The 23,027-nt window shown below is 46.8% G+C and overlaps 1 protein-coding gene across 1 annotated transcript in view; it reads left to right on the top strand.

Moving 5' to 3' along the window:
- The window catches only part of LOC311099670 (eukaryotic translation initiation factor 3 subunit C-like), a 104,899-nt gene extending 86,353 nt beyond the window's left edge, over nt 1-18,546 (top strand). Inside the window, 7 exon segments of the mRNA XM_084140390.1 lie at nt 11,282-11,326; nt 11,857-11,886; nt 11,889-11,900; nt 12,078-12,125; nt 12,776-12,817; nt 13,370-13,411; nt 18,225-18,546. Coding sequence (XP_083996516.1) covers nt 11,282-11,326; nt 11,857-11,886; nt 11,889-11,900; nt 12,078-12,125; nt 12,776-12,817; nt 13,370-13,411; nt 18,225-18,448 — 443 coding nt within the window. The 3' untranslated portion in view covers nt 18,449-18,546.
- The last annotated feature ends 4,481 nt before the right edge of the window (nt 18,547-23,027 follow it).

Below are 23,027 nucleotides of genomic sequence, written 5' to 3'. Positions count from 1 at the left end.
GATTGTGGTTCCAGCTCTCTTCAGGTCATTGACCAGGTCTTGCCATGTAGTTCTGGGCTGATCCCTCACCTTCCTCAAAATTGTCAAAGACTCCAGCCACCCTAGTCATAGACTGTTCTCTCTGCTACCGCACGGCAAGCGGTACCGGAGTGCCAAGTCTAGGTCCAAAAGACTTCTCAACAGCTTCTACCCCCAAGCCATAAGACTCCTGAACAGCTAATCATGGCTACCCGGACTATTTGCACTGCCCCCCCACCCCATCCTTTTTACGCTGCTGCTACTCTGTTAAGTAAGTATTTATGCATAGTCACTTTAACTCTACCCACATGTACATATTACCTCAACTACCTCAACTAGCCGGTGCCCCCGCACATTGACTCTGCAACGGTACCCCCCTGTATATATAGCCTCCCTACTGTCACTTTATTTTACTGTATATATAGCCTCCCTACTGTCACTTTATTTTACTTCTGCTCTTTTTTTCTCAACACTTTTTTTGATGTTGTTTTATTCTTACTTTTTTGTTGAAAATAAATGCACTGTTGGTTAAGGGCTGTAAGTAAGCATTTCACTGTAATGTCTGCACCTGTTGTATTCGGCGCATGTGACCAATAAAATTTTATTTGATTTGATCATTGATGCCCCACGAGGTGAGATCTTGCATGGAGCCCCAGACCGAGGGTGATTGACCGTCATCTTGAACTACTTCCATTTTCTAATAATTGCACCAAGAGTTGTTGCCTTCTCACCAAGCTGCTTGCCTATTGTCCTGTAGCCCATCCCAGCCTTGTGCAGGTCTACAATTTTATCCCTGATGTCCTTACACAGCTCTCTGGTCTTGGCCATTGTGGAGAGGTTGGAGTCTGTTTGATTGAGTGTGTGGACAGGTGTCTTTTATACAGGTAACTAGTTCAAACAGGTGTAGTTAATACAGGTAATGAGTGGAGAACAGGAGGGCTTCTTAAAGAAAAACTAACAGGTCTGTGAGAGCCGGAATTCTTACTGGTTGGTAGGTGATCAAATACTTGTGTCATGCAATAAAATGCAAATTAATTACTTAAAAATCATACAATGTGATTTTCTGGATTTTTGTTTTAGATTCTGTCTCTCACAGTTGAAGTGTACCTATGATAAAAATTACAGACCTCTACATGCTTTGTAAGTAGGAAAACCTGCAAAATCGGCAGTGTATCAAATACTTGTTCTCCCCACTGTATTTCCGTTAGTGCGTGTGTGCAATAACTCAATTCGCCCTTGCACTCCTTCTAAACAACGCAATTTTTTGAAACATCCAGTGAAACATCTGGCTCATTGTTCTATCTGTGACTGTGTGATGGACTTGTTTACTGCAGTTGCTAGGCAACTGAAAGCAACATGCTACTTATAGAAATAGAAAGAATAGAACATGCTTTGAAGCTCTAACCCTGGCAATTTGACTGATAAACTCATGGGTACACTCGCAATGGTTGCCTGGTATAGTGCTCTGCTCCACTCATAGAACTGGAGTTACAACTCCGGTAACTATTGTTCTATATCGTGGAGCTCCGCCCCATAGGGGAGCTCTGCTCCTATTTGGTTTACCCCGCTGCCTAGGCAGCGAACAGCCTGAGACAAAATTATGCACACACCTGCAGCCAATAGGAGTACAGGTGTCCCTATAAGAGGGGACACTTCCCCTCAATCAGCCTCCCATTATCTTCAGCGACTGGACTGAAGAAGCTACGAGACGAAGACTCAGGATGAAGAACGCTGTTGATTTTCAGCTCAATGTCGCTGTTCCGCCATGACGGCTTCTGACCCCCACGATTTATGTTTCGTGTGTTTAGGGTCACAGCACGCCAGGGACGGCCTCATTGATCTGCCAGCTGCGCCCTCCTTTCTTTAAAGGAGAGGAAGCAGCGTTGGGCATTTTTCAGGGGGCATATTCCTCTTGAGGATGTGCTATCGGTGTTAGCCTCAGCTTCTGAGGTGTCATCCAAGGGCGCTAATTCAGGAGAAGAAAGGGATATTGGGGATGAGATGGATATTCCATTGGAACAATCCGTCTCAATGACCCAGATTTTCAAGAACCCCTTTCCTTTGGAAAGCAAGAGGTCATGTTCATCCCTGGGCAATGACGACACGGGCTCTGAACATTCAGCAGCCCTGTCTTACGCTGCAGCCTCTCTGCGCTCAGATTTTCCAGGGCTCATTGAGAGGGCTGCCAAACGTCTAGAGATCAAGCTGCCCTCCAGATCGGAAGTGGATATGATGGAGGACGGCCCTTATTCTCGGCCGAGGAGGAAGGCGGAGCCTCTGGCTCCAGCCATGCCCTCACTTGGTAAGTACGTTAAGGGCTCATAGGAGGCACCTTTGGCGGTGCGTTCGCCGGCCAAGGCGTACCTCCCATTCACCAGAGTGGAAGGGAGACACCAGGGCTTCTCAAAGGGAATCCCCAGGCTCGAGAGCGCCATGGCTGCGTATCTCGTGCCGGGTTCGAGTCCCTGGCCCTCGTCCAAGAAAGCCACCTTGCCTACACAGAAGGACCGATTCACAGCGCAGCTTCTTGAGAAGTCCTTTGTGTTGGGAGCCCAAGCTGTAGCAGCAGCAAATAACATTGCCCTCCTCGCAGCTTCTCTGTCCCGCTTAACCACGGGTAGGACTGAGCTCACGAGGGAGGAGGTGGAAGAGGTGTCCAGGATTTCTGGCGCTATTCTCCACCTGACACAAGCGTCAGCTGTCTGTGCAGGGAGGTCCATGGCCACTTCGGTGGTCACGGAGCGACACCTGTGGCTATCCATGACGGCCATGAAGGAGGCTGATAGAGCGTCGCTCTTGAATGCCCCCATCTCTGACGACAGCCTTTTTGGGGTCGTCGTCAAGGATGCGACGGTGCGATTCATGAAGCTGGACGAGGAGAGGAAGCAGTTGGCCAGACACCTGCCACTGGCAGGGAGATCTAGCCATGCGACGCAGAAACCGTCCACCTCCACCGTCTCTAGTAGACCTGTGTCTACTGCAAGGCGTCGTGCCCGGCGTCAGACGGCGACTTCGAGCAGCAGGAGAGAGGGCTCCGCCCCCCCAGCAGCACCTGAGGTTCCGAACATTCCGCCGGCAAGGGAGGTCATCAGAACGCCGACCTGGCATCACCCGAAGGGCAGCCAGAAGCGACGGCGTCTATGACAGGACGAGGAGGAGAGAATGGAGGCTGGCACAGTGTCTGGTTCGACTGCGCCCACTATTCCCACCCCACCCTTCTGTTGAGGGTACGGAGGAGACTATGTATCGACGTGTGTAATAAAGAGTTGGCTCCAATTGACTTTGTCACAAGAGAGCCCCTTTTCCATAATACATCTGAGAACGTTCAGGATTCTTCACTCTATGTCTCTCTCTCACCACTCTGAGTGTAGCTCAGCCCACCAAGGGTGCGTAGTTGAGTACACACGAGGCGGGTGTTAAGGTGACAAGGCGCCGCCTTGCTTTACCTCATAAAGACCTCACATCACAGACTTCTAGTGCTGTAGTGAAGGTCTCACATAGCAGACTGCAGTCACAGCCAGATAATGGAATGATGACGCAATCGCTATTCGGGGACGGCGCTCTGTCTCAGGCTCCTCAGTCAGTGCAGTTCAGACCCGTGCTGCGTTCACGGAGGGCCGGGATATCGAGGTTACGAGTTTAACCAACGTATCGGCGTCCCCGTTTCTCTCCGAATGAGCTAATGTTTCCTCTCCCTTTCTTGGGAGGCCCACCTTGGGCTGTTCCACAACTTCAGTGTTGGGGAAGAGCAGCGGCGAGGGCCGTCGAGGAATACAGGTCCTTCCTACTGAATGTACCACAGCTTCGCGCTCTTCCGCTTTCTCTGCATTGCTGGGAGTGGCGGCGAAGCTGTACCCTCTCTCTCTGGTTAGACCAGACGCTTCAGAAGGGTTATGCCATCCAATTTCATCGGACCCCTCCCCCATTCAGGGGGGTGGTGGAGACGGTAATGAAAACTCCCGAAAAAATCACCACTCTGGTTGCAGAGATTACGGAATTTTTGGCGAAGGAGGCGGTCACAGTAGTTCCCTGGGAGCAAAGGAACAAAGGACTATATTCACCCTATTTCCTGGTGCCAAAAAAGACAGGGGGATTTACGCATTCTCAACGAGAGCGTAGCCAAACGGCCCTTCCGAATGCTAAAGACAAAACGTCTACTGGAATGTGTCCAGAAGAGAGACTTTTGTACGAGCATAGACCTAAAGGACGCGTACTTTCATGTGCCGGTGCAGCTGCGTCACAGGAAGTTTCTGCGGTTCGCCTTTCAAGGGGTGGCGTACGAGTTCACGAGGATGCCATTCGGGTACACCCTGGCACCTCGCACGTTTTCCAAATGTGTGGAGGCGGCATTAGAACCGTTGCATCGTCAGGGAATAAGGCTACTAGCCTACCTAGACGACCTACTGGTTCTCGCCCCGTCAGCAGAGCTGGCGTTCACTCACACGACACAGACAGTGATTATCTCACGCGTCTGGGTTCGCTGTGAATTGGAAAAAGAGCTGTGGGCTCACGAGCACCTTCGCTCATTGAGAGCAGCACACATTCCAGGCTACTTGAACGTAGGGGCAGACATCAAGTCTCGAGGGGGTCCTCGAGACAACGAGTGGCGTCTGCATCCGAACATCATTCTCCAAATTTGGGAACGGTTCGGGAGAGACGAGGTGGATCTATTCGCGTCACGCGTGAACGCGCATTGCCCTCTTTGGTTCCCTCTTCGAGCTCAGGACGAACCGCCACTGGGGAGGGACGCATTTGCACACCGACTGTGGCCGAGAGTTCTCCTGTATGCTTTCCCACCGCTGTCCTGCATTCTCCCACTGTTAGCCAGTGTGAGATCAGGCGGGCTGTCAATCATATTGGTGGCTCCCGATCGCCCAGGGGCTCCATGGTTCGCGGAGATGATTCAGATGTTGATTGCACCACCTTGGCCAATTCCACATCAACGGGACACGTTGTCTCAGGCGGGAGGCGCGATAGGGCAGTTGCCCATAATCGGCCAACCACTGAAGGCTTGGCTCCTGAGAGGGACAGGCTAGAGCGCCGTGGGTTATCTGATTCTGTAATCAGAACCATACAGGGTTCACGTGCCAGTTCCACTTCCAGGGTTCATGCCAGCAAATGGAACGTGTTTTCACAGTGGTGTGCCACAGAAAATGTGGACCCCGTGTGCTGTCAGGTTGAGAGTGTTCTCTCGTTCCTACAGTTCTTATTTGATAAGCAACGATCGCCCGCCACCATTAAGGTGTTTGCAGCGGTGATTTCGGCTTGTCATGAGGGGTTTGGCAGAGACACTCTCATCAGCCACCCTCTGGTGAAACGTTTCCTTTTGGGAACACGGCGGATTAGGCCAACACCTAGAGCCACGGTTCCTCAGTGGGATTTGTCTCTGGTACTCGAAGCGCTCTGCGAGCCGCCGTTCGAACCATTGAACCAAATTCCCCTCAAGATGCTGTCTTTGAAGACTGCATTGTTGCTCGCTTTGACTACTGCTAAGCGTGTCAGTGATTTGTGTGCGCTTTCTACGAGACCCGACTGCCTTGCCCTTAATGGCGATTTGAGCAGAGCGTTGTTACAGTGAGGGAAAAAAGTATTTGATCCCCTGCTGATTTTGTACGTTTGCCCACTGACAAAGACATGATCAGTCTATAATTTTAATGATAGGTTTATTTGAACAGTGAGAGACAGAATAACAACAACAAAAATCCAGAAAAATGCATGTCAAAAATGTTATAAATTGATTTGCATTTTAATGAGGGAAATAAGTATTTGACCCCTCTGCAAAACATTACTTAGTACTTGGTGGCAAAACCCTTGTTGGCAATCACAGAGGTCAGATGTTTCTTGTAGTTGGCCACCAGGTTTGCACACATCTCAGGAGGGATTTTGTCCCACTCCTCTTTGCAGATCTTCTCCAAGTCATTAAGGTTTCGAGGCTGACGTTTGGCAACTCAAACCTTCAGCTCCCTCCACATATTTTCTATGGGATTAAGGTCTGGAGACTGGCTAGGCCACTCCAGGACCTTAATGTGCTTCTTCTTGAGCCACTCCTTTGTTGCCTTGGCTGTGTGTTTTGGGTCATTGTCATGCTGTAATACCCATCCACGACCCATTTTCAATGCCCTGGCTTAGGGAAGGAGGTTCTCACCCAAGATTTAACGGTACATGGCCCCGTCCATCGTCCCTTTGATGCGGTGAAGTTGTCCTGTCCCCTTAGCAGAAAAACACCCCCAAAGCATAATGTTTCCACCTCCATGTTTGACGGTGGGGATGGTGTTCTTGGGGTCATAGGCAGCATTCCTCCTCCTCCAAACACGGCGAGTTGAGTTGATGGTAAAGAGCTCGATTTTGGTCTCATCTGACCACAACACTTTCACCCAGTTCTCCTCTGAATCATTCAGATGTTCATTGGCAAACTTCAGACGGCCCTGTATATGTGCTTTCTTGAGCAGGGGGACCTTGCGGGCGCTGCAGGATTTCAGTCCTTCACGGCATAGTGTGTTACCAATTGTTTTCTTGGTGACTATGGTCCCAGCTGCCTTGAGATCATTGACAAGATCCTCCCGTGTAGTTCTGGGCTGATTCCTCACCGTTCTCATGATCATTGCAACTCCACGAAGTGAGATCTTGCATGGAGCCCCAGGCCGAGGGAGATTGACAGTTCTTTTGTGTTTCTTCCATTTGCGAATAATCGCACCAACTGTTGTCACCTTCTCACCAAGCTGCTTGGCGATGGTCTTGTAGCCCATTCCAGCCTTGTGTAGGTCTACAATCTTGTCCCTGACATCCTTGGAGAGCTCTTTGGTCTTGGCCATGGTGGAGAGTTTGGAATCTGATTGATTGATTGCTTCTGTGGACAGGTGTCTTTTATACAGGTAACAAGCTGAGATTAGGAGCACTCCCTTTAAGAGTGTGCTCCTAATCTCAGCTCGTTACCTGTATAAAAGACACCTGGGAGCCAGAAATCTTTCTGATTGAGAGGGGGTCAAATACTTATTTCCCTTATTAAAATGCAAATCAATTTATAACATTTTTGACATGCGTTTTTTTCTGGATTTTTTTGTTGTTATTCTGTCTCTCACTGTTCATATAAACCTACCATTAAAATTATAGACTGATCATTTCTTTGTCAGTGGGCAAACGTACAAAATCAGCAGGGGATCAAATACTTTTTTCCCTCACTGTATAGGACATGACTCCTGATTGACATGTTCAGTACAGTAGAGGGAATGTTGTTAATCTGCCCACCAGTGTTACTGGGTTGGGGCGGGATAATGAGGGAAATAGTTTTAGTAACTTTGTTACATTACTATTAGACCGGTCATAAAATATTGACGGAATTGTGACATCATCTATCTGCTGGTTCAGATTAGTATGACTCATATTCTGGTTATCTGCCCACTAGACATTGGCAATGCCATTGGACTAGGTGGGGCGGATTTGTACCGAGGACACAGTATATTGTAACACAGTGTGTTACAGTACTGTGGGACTTGGTCGCAGCCATTGCTAGGCCCGACCTTTTCATTTAAGTGGGAAGTGTTGGGCTCGGCAGGGAGTTCATTTTGGAGCGTTGCGCTCTGCCTTAAACCAATAGGAGCAGAGCTCCCCTATGGGGCGGAGCTCCACGATATAGAACGATAGTTACCGGAGTTGTAGCTCCAGTTCTATGAGTGGAGCGGAGCCCCATAGGACTTAAGGCCCTGCCAACCCTCCAGTCTCGCTGAAGATCATTTCTTGGGAGGCTGATTGAGGGGATGCGTCCCCTCTTATAGGGACACCTGTACTCCTATTGGCTGCAGGTGTGTGCACAATTTTGTCTCAGGCTGTTCGCTGCCTAGGCAGCGGGGTAAACCAATAGGAGCAGAGCTCCCCTATGGGGCTCCGCTCCACTCATAGAACTGGAGTTACAACTCCGGTAACTATCGGTACACTCGCAATGGCTGCCTGGTATTGTGATGCAATAATTTCCATGGTAATTTGGGATGTTCTATCAACTGATGCTCAATTGCCATGGTAACTTAGAATGTTCATAAATTATGCTAACTGATGTGGCTCATGCAATGGAATGCACCTACTACCATACCCTGTTCAAAGGCACTTAAACCTTTTTTGTCTTGCCCATTCACCCTCTGAATGGCACACATACACAATACCTTATTGTCTTAAGGCTTAAAAATAATTTAACTGGTCTCCTCCCCTTCATCTACACTGATTGAAGTGGATTTAACAAGTGACATAAGGGATCATAGCTTTCACTTGGATTCATCTGGTCAGTTTGTCATGGAAATAGCAGGTGTTCTTAATGTTTGTACACTCAGTGTATGTCTAAATAAAGCACAAAATAAAAGCACTCAACACGACAGACATAGGGGAGAGACTGTAAATCGTTAGCCATGTAGGAGTCAATTTAAAATAAAATGGAGTGCGTACGTTTCTTATCACCCACCCTTACTAGATACAAGGGTTAGTTCGCCAATGGTCTTAATCAGATCAGTCTATCAAATCAGTCATATAGAATAGTCCATCTGTGGCTCTGTATCAAATTACCTGAAATGTGAAGCGTTACTCAACCCCAATTTCAGCCTTTGCCCAACCCCTTAAAATAAAAATTTTAAAAAGCGATCAGGTAAGACATTTGTGGGTGGGGGGAGTTGCTCATAAATATTCATTTTGGGGGCGGGTAAATGTAGTTGTGCCAGATCCCAACACTTTCTCACTATAAGTGTACTGATAATAAAATTGTGCTTTGCGAGGAAATATGGTTCTGGACAGTTAGCTCACAGTGGTAACGTGCTTAGTTCCTGACATCTATTTCCACTTGCGGTGTAAGTTCGAATCCCCCATTGGGCACCCCAAAAATATATTTAAAATGTGGATTCACATTTATTGCGGTATTGTGTTGGGAAGAAAAGTGCAATCATCACCTTGAAAATGAAGATTAGGGGTTCAATCCAACCTGCATTGTCGTAATTATTTACGCAATAGCTCTTTTTCCAATGGTCAAACTAACTCACAGATTGGTCTTGGGTACTGTATATAAAAAAACTACTACCAGGGCGACCCCTCTAACAGGTATGCTTTCACTTTTCAAAATTAGAAGTGTGTGTGTACGGGATGAATATTGTAAATAAAGGATAAAAAAGATTTAAAAAAAGATATCTGACCCATGTGGGATTAGAACTCACAACCGTTGAACCAAGAACCAACTGTCTTAGCGGACTGTGTCACCAATTAGTCATAGGGGGTGGGGAAAAAAACGAGTTCACATGACCACCATTGTCATCTATTTCTTGTTTACGATGGGATGGATGTACACTACATGACCAAAAGTATGTGGACACCTGCTCGTCAAATATCTCATTCCAAAATCATGGGCATTAATATGGAGTTGGTCCCCCCTTTGCTGCTATAACAGCCTCCACTCTTCTGGGAAGGCTTTCCACTAGATGTTGGAACATTGCTGCAGGGACTTGCTTCCATTCAGCCACGAGCATTAGTGAGGTCGGGCCCTGATGTTGGGCGATTTGGCCTGGCTCGCAGTCTGCGTTCCAACTCATCCTAAAGGTGTCAGATGGGCTTGAGATCAGGGCTCTGTGCAGGCCAGTCAAGTTCTTCCACACCGATCTCGACAAACCATTTCTGTATGGACCTCGCTTTGTGCACGGCGGCATTGTCATGCTGAAACGGGAAAATGCTTTCCCCAAACTGTTGCCATAACGTTGGAAGCACAGAATGGTCTAGAATGTCATTGTATGCTGTAGCGTTAAGATTTCCCTTCACTGGAACTAAGGGGCCTAGCCCGAACCATGAAAAACAGCCCTAGACCATTATTCCTCCTCCACCAAACTGTACAGGGCAGATTTGTCCGATGGACTGCCAGATGGTTAAGCGTGATTCATCACTCCAGAGCATGTTTCCACTGCTCCAGAGTCTAATGACGGCGAGCTTTACACCACTCCAGCCAACATTTGCCATTGCGCATGGTGATCTTAGGCTTGTGTGCGGCTGCTCGGCCATGGAAACCCATTTCATGAAGCTCCTGACGAACAGTTCTTGTGCTGACGTTGCTTCCAGAGGCAGTTTGGAACTCAGTAGTGAGTGTTGCAACCGAGGACAGACGAGTTTTACACGCTACGCGCTTCAGCACTCGGTGGTCCCGTTCTGTGAGCTTGTGTGGCCTACCATTTTGCAGCTGAGCCGTTGTTGCTCCTAGACGTTTCCACTTCACAATAACAGCACTTACAGTTGACCGAGGCAGCTCTAGCAGTGCAGAAATTTGACTGACTTGTTGGAAAGGTAGCATCCTATGACTGTGCCACGTTGAAAGTCACTGAGCTCTTCAGTAAGGCCATTCTACTGCCAATGTGTCTATATGGAGATTGCATGGCTGTGTGCTCGATTTTATACACCTATCCGCAAGGGTGTAGATGAAATAGCCAAATCCACTCACCTTGTGAGAAGGGGTGTCCACATACTTTTGCATATATAGTGTAGGTACGAATATAATCGTATAATCCTCATAGCCTACATGTTTATTTGTCTTTGTAGAAACACAGATGTATATGAAACGGTAAGCAAAAACTTTGAATTTGGTCATGTGGAAATGTGCCTTACTGCCTTGTGAATTTTGTGTAATGTCTGTAGTGTAGTCAAGGAAGCATCATGGTAAATATATTGGCACACTCCATTGCCAAATAAGGCGCGCTGTCACCTGCTTTTATAGTAAGCTTTGAGGTGGTACCACCCAGCACATCTAGAGAGGAGTGTATTTCATACCGAACCCCTCCCACCTTCACAAGGTGTCTCTACATCACGATTTCAATGGTAGAGTTTAACTTATGCAACAAACTGTCAAAATAAAGACCAGAATTAACTTGTTTCACTATAACTAATCTGGTTTTAGATATTTTTTTTCTTCCTGAAAGTTACTTTTTAAAATGTGGCAGCTTCTAGGGCTTTTAGCCAAACGTTGCAATATGGTGTAGAATGAAATGCCTTACTCCTACATAGTCCAACAAGAACACAAATACTAGCATACTGATTATGTATCAGTATTTTGTTTTTATATGCCCTGTTGCGTGACATGATGAAAATTGCCACATACCACTTATCCAATTTGTAAATCGCTCTGGATTAGAGCATCTGCTAAATTATGTAAATGTAATTGAATCCTCTTGGTCCCTTGGGACACATAAGGCACCACATACCACAAGTAACACAGACTGTAATTGATTTTAACGGGTCCTGTGTGTCTCTATTACAGATCAGAAAGGTGGCTACCAGCAGAAGCAGGGTGGCTACAACAGAGGTAAGTGCCAATCTTGTAAACACAGGTCTGCCTTAGGGTGTGTGTGTGTGTTTCCGTACCACTGACCACAATATTATCCTTAGCAAACCTGAACATTTCTTAGAGTGGATGCAACGCAGGTGGTCGCTGTCCTGTATTTTGAATGTTGTAATGATGTATTATTTTCTCTCAATGCATTGAGAGGTAATTATAATGCATGGTTTATTGAATATGTTAAAATGTTTGGGTGTGAGGGTGGTGGTGTATTGCCCATTTCTCACTACTGAGACGGGCTGCCTGGTTATACATCCACCATAAATACTGGAACCGTGCCGGAGAGGACAATGTGAAAATAAAATATTAAGCTAACACAATGAGATTGTGGCTGGCACGATAGTGTGAAAAAAGTATTGCCTGTAGGCAATAGGCATATATTGTGTGGGAAAAAACTGAATATTTGTGTTTGTATGTGATATTTATTTTGTTATCCCACGCTCATTGCGTGCCGCAGCTGTGTGTAATTCTAAACTGTTTTCACTGTACGGTTTCAGACCAGAGAGGCAGTTACCAACAGAAGCAAGGTGTTACAACAGAGGTGTTTGAAATAATTGATTGAAATGCATGATTGTCTGAATCTTATAAGAGAGCAACTGTGTGTATGGGTCTTATTTCAGTTTGATGTGAGAGAGAGTGAGACAAAAAAATATATATGTCGTCAGAAATGTGTTATTTTTTCAGCTGTGTGTAAAGTGTTTTCATTGTACGTTTTCAGACGGTCAGAGAGGCGGCTACCAACAGAAGCAAGGAGGTTACAACAGAGGTGCTTATGAACCAATTTCTACTGCCTTTATTTTCTAATGAATGTCTTTATTGAAAAACTAAAATCTTATGATATTTTTAAAGCCACTATCAGTGAGCTGCAGACACCTCTTATCATTCTGTCGTGCCAGAGCCGCTGGACATGGTTGATACTATTCTAGAACCATCAGGATTTGACACCTACAGAATGGCGGCAACAACCATCTTTTTAATATCTACATTTTAAAGAGTATTGTAATATGTATATCTTCACATTGTGTTTAGGCAGTTCTTCAGAAACATTGGGATAAGTTAGAATTTCTAAGAACACAATGTATTAATGGGTTTACTGCACTGTAAATACTGTCTTAATTGTATTGAGGGATTGCTCTAGCTTGAACTGTGAAACAGAAAGAACATGTAATTGAACCCAGTAACAGCTTCTTGCTATGACGACAAATATTTTATTTTACGTAAACCCAGATGCAAGGTCAATTGATGAAAGCATAGCTGAACAATTAACTTGATATAAAGTGTGAACAAGCACAAATGTATAGACATTATAAAGGAAAATAACTGTTATTAAAGTGCACAAGTCATTTGTGGATTATATTGGACACATTAGTTGTGGCCTCGCTTGTGCTTACAGTTTATGGTTACGGTTGTTTTCAGACGGAGGCGGTTACCAACAAAGGCAAGGCGGTTACAACCGAGGTGCTTATGAACCATTTTATACCACCTTTATTTTCTTATGAATGTCTGAATTCTCCTTCTGTTTCTTCGTAAAGCTACCGTCAGTGAGCTGCAGTCCCCTCTTCTCCCATTTCGAAATGCCCAAACCTTGGGCACCATTAATAGTAGTCTAGAATGGGATTTGACGCCTATAACATTATTATTTTTTAAAGTGTACTAATTCGATGTAATATATACCATCGTAAAAACAATGCATTGGTTATGTTTAGGTAGTTCTAAGGAAACCAGTATTTCAAACATACTATCAACTTTATATTTATTTGTGGAAAAAAACACACATTTTGTTTTTATTTGTGGATTACTTGAGCTAAAACTCTGAAACAGAAAGAACATGTATTTGAACCCAGTAACATATTATTTATATAACGAGAAAGAAAAGTACCCTAAACCCGCATGCAAATCATGAAAACATAACTAACCACCAATGCAAACAAGCACAAAAGTCATTTGTAGAATATATTGGACACGTTAGTTGTGGCCTCGCACATGCTTACCATTTAAGGTTGGTTTCAGACGGAGGCGGTTACCAACAGAGGCAAGGCGGTTACAACCGAGGTGCATATTAATTTATACCACCTTTATCCTCTAAAAAATTTCTGAATTTTTACTTCAGTTTTTTCTTAAAGCCACAGTCTGTGACCTGCACTCACCCCTTATCATCCCTTCATGCCTGAGCTTTTAGGCCACTCTAAAAACATCCCCCCACATTTAATTTTTTTCACATTCTCTCCTGCAGTCTTTCACTTCCGTTCTTCGCACAACTTGTTAGCATTAGCCCACACATAGTACAGTGCATTCGGAAAGTATTCAGACCCCTTGACTTTTTCCACATTTTGTTACGTTACAGCCTTATTCTAAATTTGATGAAATTGTTTTTTTCCCCCTCAATCTACACACAATACCCCATAATGACAAAGCAAAAACAGGTTTATAGAAAATGTATAAAAAAATAAAAGACTGAAATATCACATTTCCATAAGTATTCAGACCCTTTACTCAGTACTTTGTTGAAGTACCTTTGGCAGCGATTATAGCCTTGAGTCTTCTTGGGTATGATGCTACAAGCTTGTCACACCTGTATTTTGGGAGTTTCTCCCATTCTTCTCTGCAGATCCTCTCATGCTCTTGTCAGGTTGGATGGGGAGCGTCGTTGCACAGCTATTTTCAGGTCTCTCCAGAGATGTTCAATCAGGTTCAGGTCCGGACTCTGGTTGGGCCACTCAAGGACATTCAAAGACTTGTCCCGTTGTCTTGGCTGTGTGCTTAGGGTCGTTGTCCTGTTGGAAGGTGAACCTTCGCCCCTCTCTGAGGTCCTGAGTGCTCTGGAGCAGGTTTTCATCAAGTATCTCGCTGTACTTTGCTCCGTTCATCTTTCCCTCGATCCTGACTAGTTTCCCAGTCCCTGCTGCTGAAAAACATCCCGACAGCATGATACTGCCACCACCATGCTTCACCGTAGGGATGGTGCCAGGTTTCCACCAGACGTGACGCTTGGCATTCAGGGCAAAGAGTTCAATCTTGGTTTCATCAGACCAGAGAATCTTGAGTCCTTTAGGGGCCTTTTGGCAAACTCCAAGCGGACTGTCGTGCCTTTTACTGAGGAGTGGCTTCCGTCTGGCCACTCTACCATAAAGGCCTGATTGGTGGAGTGCTGCAGAGATGGTTGTCCTTCTGGAAGGTTCTCCTATCTCCACAGAGGAACTCTGGAGCACTGTCAGAGTGAGCATTGGGTTCTTGGTCACCTCCCTGACCAAGGCCCTTCTTCCCCGATTGCTCTGTTTGCCCGGGCGGCCAGCTCTAGGAAGAGTCTTAGTGGTTCCAAACTTCTTCCATTCAAGAATGATGGAGGCCACTGTGTTCTTGGGGACTTTCAATGCTGCAGCACTTTTTTGGTACCCTTCCCCAGATCGGTGCCTCAATACAATCCTGTCTCTGAGCTCTAAGGACAATTCCTTCTACCTCCTGGCTTGGTTTTTGCTCTGACATGCACTGTCAACTGTGGGACCTTATACAGACAGTTGTGCATACCTTTCTAAATCATGTCAAATCAATTTAATTTACCACAGGTGGACTCCATGTCACGCTCTGGCTCCGGGACTGTGTATTTTGAGCCAGGGTGTGTTCATTTGGTTGTGTTTGGTATTGGTTGTGTTGTATTTGGTTGTGTTTCCTTGTTTGGTCGTGTGACTCCCAATCAGTGGTAACGGGTGTCAGCTGTCGGCTCGTTATCTCTGATTGGGAGCCATATTTAAACTGTCAGTGTTCACCTTAGTGTTGTGGGTTTTTGTTCCTTGTCAGTCATTGTAACTGAGGACTTCACGATTCGTCGTTGTTTGTTGTTTTTGTAGTGAGTACTTTAATTTAATAAAGTCATGTTCGCTCAACGCGCTGCGCTTTGGTCTCCCTCATTAGACGATCGTGACAGAAAAACCCACCTTAACCAGATCAAGCAGCATGAAGAAGAGAGAGGATGGACTTGGGAGCAGTTGAGTAGGAGTCTCGACTGGGCCAAGCCAAGAGAAGAGGAGAGAGGCTGGACTTTGGAGCAGTGGGGTGATAGTCTGGCGAGAACGATGGAGGCCTGGTCCACGAAGAGGAGAGAACCCCAGAAAATTTTTAGGGGGGGGCTCACGACGTCGGACCAGCAGGAGGCCGCGATAGAGCGGTCCAGTGGGTTGCCGGAGGAGGCCGTCGGGTTACGGGGGCCACTGGTCGAAGAGGGGATGGAGGAAGTAGAGGCACGGCGAGAGGTACTGGCGTGTGTTGCCAGTCCGGTCCGGCCCGTTCCTGCTCTCCGCGCCAAGTCTGTGGTGCGCGTCGCCAGCCCTGTCAGGCCCGTGCCTGCTCTCCGCACCAAGTCTATGGTGCGTTTCGTCAGCCCTGTCCGGCCCGTTCCTGCTCTCCGCACCAAGTCTGTGGTGCGCGTCGCCAGCCCAGTCCGGCCCATCCAAGCTCCCCGCACCAGGTCAGTGGTGCGCGTCGTCAGCCCGGTCCGGCTCAGTCCTGCTCCCCGCACCAAGACAAGGGTGCGAGTCGTCAGCCGGATTCAGCCTGTTCCTGCCACTCGCACCAAGTCAAGGGTGCGAGTCGTCAGCCGGATTCAGCCCATTCCTGCTACTCGCACCAAGCCAAGGGTGCGAGTCGTCAGCCGGATTCAGCCCATTCCTGCTACTCGCACCAAGCCAAGGGTGCGAGTCGTCAGCCGGATTCAGCCCATTCCTGCTACTCGCACCATGCCAGGGATGCGAGTCTTCAGCCTGGTGAGGCCTGTTCCGGCTCCACGCACCATGCAAAGGGTGCGTATCGTCTGCCAGGTCCGGTCCATTCCTGCCTCACGCGCCAAGCCAGGGGTGCGCGTCGGCAGTCCTGATCCAGCTAACTGGGTCAGATCGGACTGGGGGCACTACGGGGGGATTGTAGTAGGGTGGTGGTCAAGCCCGGAGCCGGAGCCGCCTCCGAGGAGCAATACCCACCCAGCCCTTCCCTATTTGGGGTGTAGGCGCGGTCGGAGTCCGCGCCTTTAGGGGGGGGTACTGTCACGCTCTGGCTCCGGGACTGTGTATTTTGAGCCAGGGTGTGTTCATTTGGTTGTGTTTGGTATTGGTTGTGTTGTATTTGGTTGTGTTTCCTTGTTTGGTCGTGTGACTCCCAATCAGTGGTAACGGGTGTCAGCTGTCGGCTCGTTATCTCTGATTGGGAGCCATATTTAAACTGTCAGTGTTCACCTTAGTGTTGTGGGTTTTTGTTCCTTGTCAGTCATTGTAACTGAGGACTTCACGATTCGTCGTTGTTTGTTGTTTTTGTAGTGAGTACTTTAATTTAATAAAGTCATGTTCGCTCAACGCGCTGCGCTTTGGTCTCCCTCATTAGACGATCGTGACACTCCAAGCAAGTTGTAGAAGCATATCAACGATGATCAATGGAAACAGGATGTACCTGAGCTCAATTTTGAGTCTCATAGCAAAGGGTCTGAATACTTATGTAAATAAGATATGTTTTTTATTTTTTATACATTTTTACAAATGTGGAAAATGTCAATACACTGTATATAAGGTCCCACAGTTTACAGTGCATGTCAGAGCAAAAACCAAGCCATGAGGTCGAAGGAATTGTCCGTAGAGCTCTGAGACAGGATTGTGCCAAGGCACAGATCTGGCGAAGGGTACCAATAAATGTCTGCAGCATTGGAAGTCCAAGAACACAGTGGCCTCCATAATTTTTAAATGGAAGAAGTTTAGAACCTGGCCAAACTGAGCAATCGGGGGAGAAGGGCCTTGGTCAGGGAGGCGACCAGGAACCCAATGTTCACTCTGACAGAGCTCCAGAGTTCTTCTGTGGAGAAAGGAGAACCTTCCAGAAGGACAACCATCTCTGCAGCACTCCACCAATCAGGCCTTTATGGTAGAGCGGCCAGACGGAAGCCACTCCTCAGTAAAAGGCACATGACAGCCCGCTTGGAGTTTGTCAAAAGGCACCTAAAGGACGTTCAGACCATGAGAAACATTATTCTCTGGTCTAATGAAACCAAGATTGAACTCTTTGGCCTGAATGCCAAGCGTCACGTCTGGAGGAAACTTGGCACCATCCCTACGGTGAAGCATGGTGGTGGCAGCATCATGCTGTGGGGATGTTTTTAAGCGGCAGGAACTGGGAAACTAGTCAGGATTGAGGGTAAGATGAACGGAGCAAAGTACAGCGTAAGGGCTATTTGACCAAAGAGAGTGATGGAGTGCTGCATCAGATGACCTGGCCTCCACAATCACCCGTCCTCAACCCAATTGAGATGGTTTGGGATGAGTTGGACCACAGAGTGAAGGAACAGCAGCCAACAAGTGCTCAGCATATGTGGGAACTCCATCAAGACCGTTGGCATTCCTCATGAACTGGTTGTGAGAATGCCAAGAGTGTGCAAAGCTGTCAACAAGGCAAAGAGGGTGGCTACTTTGAAGAATCTCAAATATAAAATATATTTTGATTTGTTCAACACTTTTTTATTTACTACATGATTCCATATGTGTTATTTCATAATTTTGATGTCTTCACTATTATTCTACAATGTAGAAAATAGTAAATATAAAGAAAGACCCTTGAATGAGTAGGTGTGTCCAAACTTTTGACTGGTACTGTATCTACATTTGCAAAAATGTCTAAAATCTGTTTTTGCTTTGTCATTATGGGGTATTTTGTGTAGATTGATCAGGGGGAAAAAACAATTTTAATCAATTTTAGAATAAGGCTGTAATGTAACAAAGTGGAAAAGGTCAAGGGGTCTGAATACTTTCCGACGTTTTACTTTTCTGTTCACATTTTCCTAATTTAATCTCTTCAAACCATTCTTTTCTTTCTCCATCTCTGGTTCTCTCCACAGATGGAAACAGAGGCGGTGGTGGCTACCAGGGGCAGAACAGGGGGGGCTACCAGGGAGGCGGGGGCTACCAGGGTGGTGGCGGTGGCGGCTACCAGGGTGGTGGCGGTGGCGGCTACCAGGGTGGTGGCGGTGGTGGCGGGGGCGGCTACCAGGGTGGTGGCAGTGGTGGATACAGGGGAGGCTACAAGGGGGGCTACCAGAACCAGGACAGGAGAGACTACTGAGCCAGAGGAGGAGCCCTTGGAACCTCGTCCAACAGAGCCAGCCAGTCTTCATTCCAAAACAACATTATCTTGGGTTACATTACTTGACATTGCACCTCTACTACGCTTTTCTCCCTTTGTACAACATTGATCAGCTTTCCCTATACATGACAGGCTTGAAAACTGTTTTACTTCTTCAAAATAAAAGTCAGTTTCCCTATATATAAAAAATGTGTAGTGTAATATCCGCATTGCCTATGCTTTTTGTCGAGTGTGAATGTGTTTTTGGACAAATGGCATTTAATAATTGTGTGTGACAAGATTAATGCATTTGCAGTGTAGCAGGGTCAGAGATATGTCAAGTGAAGTCTTTTCAGTTGTAACCTCCGAAATAAACATTGAATTAATATATGGTTTTGTATGATTATTTGATAAGTCCATTAAAACATTGTTGCCCTCTAATAATGATAACTACAGCAAAATCAATCTGGCACCTGACACGCATCTCTTGCCCAGCAATACTAGACTAAAGCTGTACTCGGGAGAGCTAATGAGCTCTATGGGCATCTTTGAGACCGAATGTGTTATTCGGGGACACAAACAAGCTGGTGTTTTGAGATTGTGAAAACCAGTCAACATCCTCTCCTCTCAGGCTCTACATGCGAACGCCTGGGACTGAGACAGTTCACCTTACCCAATGACCTGCACATCGTGGAGCATGTCCAGCATGTACTCCTGTCCAAAGAACAACTACTCAGCAGATATGACGATGTATTCAACAGGCCTGTTGAGTCAGTACCTGGGGAGGTACACTTTTAATTGGATGAGAGCCTCACTCCTGTCCAGTGTGCTCCTCGCAATGTGCCCATTGCAATGAAAGTGGCTGTGAAGGCCCAGCTGGACAAGTATGAGGCCGATGGCCACATGACTGAACCAGCTGACTGGATCAGCAATATGGTCATAATGAAAAAGTCAGAGAAGCTGAGGGTCTGCATCGACCCAAAGCATCTGAACCAAACTGGAGGATGTCCTCTACAAGCTTCCCAAGGCCTGGATTTTCACCTTGGTGGACGCCCGAGATGCATTCCTGCAATGCAAAATGGACAAAGAAAGCAGCTTCATGACCTACCTTCTGGACCTCCTGGGGTCAAACGCTGGCTCAAGCTCCCGTTTGGTGTTTCCATGGCGCCTGAGGTATACCAACACAAGCGGCACGAGTTACTGGCTGGGCTCAAAGGCATTGAACCCATCGCTGATGATGTCCTGATCGTAGGCTGTGGTGACACAGACGAAGACGCAGAACACGACCACGAGGTGAAGCTCCTGGCACTGATGGAGTGCTGCCGATCAGTTAAGCTGCCCCTTGGCCTGAAGAAGCTGCAGTTCAAGGTAAAAGACGGTCACTTCCATGGCCACATTCTTTCGGCCACAGGCCTGAAGCCGGACCCAGATAAAGTCAACATGATCCTCGACATGCCAAACCCGTCTGATGCAAAAGGAGTGTAGCGTCTCATCGGCTTTGCAAACTATTGCACATTTCATGCCACACCTATCAGCAGTCTGTGAGCCCCAGCGCCGGCTGCTGGACAAAGACACACCATGGCACTGGCTACCCAAACACGAGGTCTCGGTGCAGGAGATTAAATCTCTGGCTTCATCCATGCCAGTGTTGTGCTACTACGTACAAAGCCTGTCACAATCCAGAGCAACTCAAGCCAAAGTGGACTTGGATGCTGCTTTATGCAGGAAGGCCAGCCCATTGCGTTTGCCTCGAGAAAGAGTGCCTTGGCATCGTCTTCTCCTGCCAGCGCTTCCATCACTACTTTTGTGGACGAGAGCTGGTCACCACTGAAACTGATCACAAACCACTCATTGCCATATTCAGTAAACCTCTCCTCAACGCGCCCAAGAGGCTTCAAAGCATGCTCCTGACTCTGCAAAACTACAGCCTTAAGGTCGTCTACAAGCCAGGACCAGAGATGTACAGTGGGGAAAAAAAGTATTTAGTCAGCCACCAATTGTGCAAGTTCTCCCACTTAAAAAGATGAGAGGCCTGTAATTTTCATCATAGGTACACGTCAACTATGACAGACAAATTGAGGAAAAAAATTCCAGAAAATCACATTGTAGGATTTGTAATGAATTTATTTGCAAATTATGGTGGAAAATAAGTATTTGGTCACCTACAAACAAGCAAGATTTCTGGCTCTCACAGACCTGTAACTTCTTCTTTAAGAGGCTCCTCTGTCCTCCACTCGTTACCTGTATTAATGGCACCTGTTTGAACTTGTTATCAGTATAAAAGACACCTGTCCACAATCTCAAACAGTCACACTCCAAACTCCACTATGGCCAAGACCAAAGAGCTGTCAAAGGACACCAGAAACACAATTGTAGACCTGCACCAGGCTGGGAAGACTGAATCTGCAATAGGTAAGCAGCTTGGTTTGAAGAAATCAACTGTGGGAGCAATTATTAGGAAATGGAAGACATACAAGACCACTGATAATCTCCCTCGATCTGGGGCTCCACGTAAGATCCCACCCCGTGGGGTCAAAATGATCACAAGAACGGTGAGCAAAAATCCCAGAACCACACGGGGGGACCTAGTGAATGACCTACAGAGAGCTGGGACCAAAGTAACAAAGCCTACCATCAGTAACACACTACGCCGCCAGGGACTCAAATCCTGCAGTCCCAGACGTGTCCCCCTGCTTAAGCCAGTACATGTCCAGGCCCGTCTGAAGTTTGCTAGAGTGCATTTGGATGATCCAGAAGAGGATTGGGAGAATGTCATATGGTCAGATGAAACCAAAATATAACTTTTTGGTAAAAACTCAACTCGTCGTGTTTGGAGGACAAAGAATGCTGAGTTGCATCCAAAGAACACCATACCTACTGTGAAGCATGGGGGTGGAAACATCATGCTTTGGGGCTGTTTTTCTGCAAAGGGACCAGGACGACTGATCCGTGTAAAGGAAAGAATGAATGGGACCATGTATCGTGAGATTTTGAGTGAAAACCTCCTTCCATCAGCAAGGGCATTGAAGATGAAAACGTGGCTGGGTCTTTCAGCATGACAATGATCCCAAACACACCGCCCGGGCAATGAAGGAGTGGCTTCGTAAGAAGCATTTCAAGGTCCTGGAGTGGCCTAGCCAGTCTCCAGATCTCAACCCCATAGAAAATCTTTGGAGGGAGTTGAAAGTCTGTGTTGCCCAGCGACAGCCCCAAAACATCTGCATGGAGGAATGGGCCAAAATACCAGCAACAGTGTGTGAAAACCTTGTGAAGACTTACAGAAAACGTTTGACCTGTGTCATTGCCAACAAAGGGTATTGTTATTGACCAAATACTTATTTTCCACCATAATTTGCAAATAAATTCATTAAAAATCCTACAATGTGATTTTCTGGAAAAAAAATCTCATTTTGTCTGTCATAGTTGACATGTACCTATGATGAAAATTACAGGCCTCTCTCATCTTTTTAAGTGGGAGAACATGCACAATTGGTGGCTGACTAAATACTTTTTTCCCCGCTGTACATCAGCGACACACTGAGCAGGGCAACAGCACAATGTACAGGCAGAGGCACTGCCTATCAGCGGCATGCCATCTGTTCGCTACAGCAGGAACAACCAAGATGTTCAACAGATCAATCAGGGAGACTACTTAAACGTAACAGATCACCGCCTAGCCCAGATCAGGCAACACACTGACGAACGAACACCTACAGTCACTGAAGTCCATGGTTCTCACAGGTTGGCCGTACCTGAAAGAGGAGACACCTTTCACAGTGAGAGAATACTGGACCTTTCGAGATGAGATCAGCGTGCACAATGACATCTTGTTCAGAGGTCAAGAAGGTCATTCTCCCCAAATCACTATGTCCAGAGATGCTTACCCGCATACACTCCAGTCACGTTGGAGGTGACGCATGCTACCGCCAGGCACGCGAAACATACTGGCCAAACATGCGAGCAGAAATGAAAGACTGTCAGCAGCTGTACCACATGCAACGAGTACGCTTATGAACAGCAAAAGGAAACCATGATGTCGCACGAACTACCCACAAGGGCCTGGCAAATCGTCAGCATGGATTTATTCAGCCACAGACAAAAGGACTATCTTCTCATCGTTGATCACTACTCTGACTTTTGGGAAATTGAACTGCTCCCTGACTTGTCAGCCAGACAAGGTCATCACGGACAATGGCACACAATTGACTGCACAGTTCAAGCGTTTTGCCTCAGAATGGGAGTTTGACCACGTGACATCCTCTCAAAGGCAAATGGCAAGGCAGAGACAGCGGTCAAAGTTTGAAAAACAAAAGCTGTTGCGCAAGGCCTTGCGTGACAGCAACGACCCCTGGAAAGCCATCTTACAGCGGAGGAACACACCCACCGAAAACATGGACAGCAGCCCAGCGCAACGCCTTCTGTCCAGACGTCTGAAGACTACCATCCCCGTAGCTAACAAGCTACTTGATCCCTGCATCCTGGTTGGCATCACGGACAAACTGCGCCACAGAAAGCAGCTCGCTAAGTTATTCTATGACCAGACTGCTCAAGACTTACCAGAGCTGGAGGTGGGTGAAAC

This window comes from Coregonus lavaretus, assembly GCF_964263955.1.
Source record: "Coregonus lavaretus genome assembly, chromosome: 1".
NCBI classification, from domain to species: Eukaryota; Metazoa; Chordata; class Actinopteri; order Salmoniformes; family Salmonidae; genus Coregonus; species Coregonus lavaretus.
The sequence above is the reverse complement of the archived record's forward strand: the minus strand, read 5'-3'. Positions and strand labels throughout refer to the sequence as shown.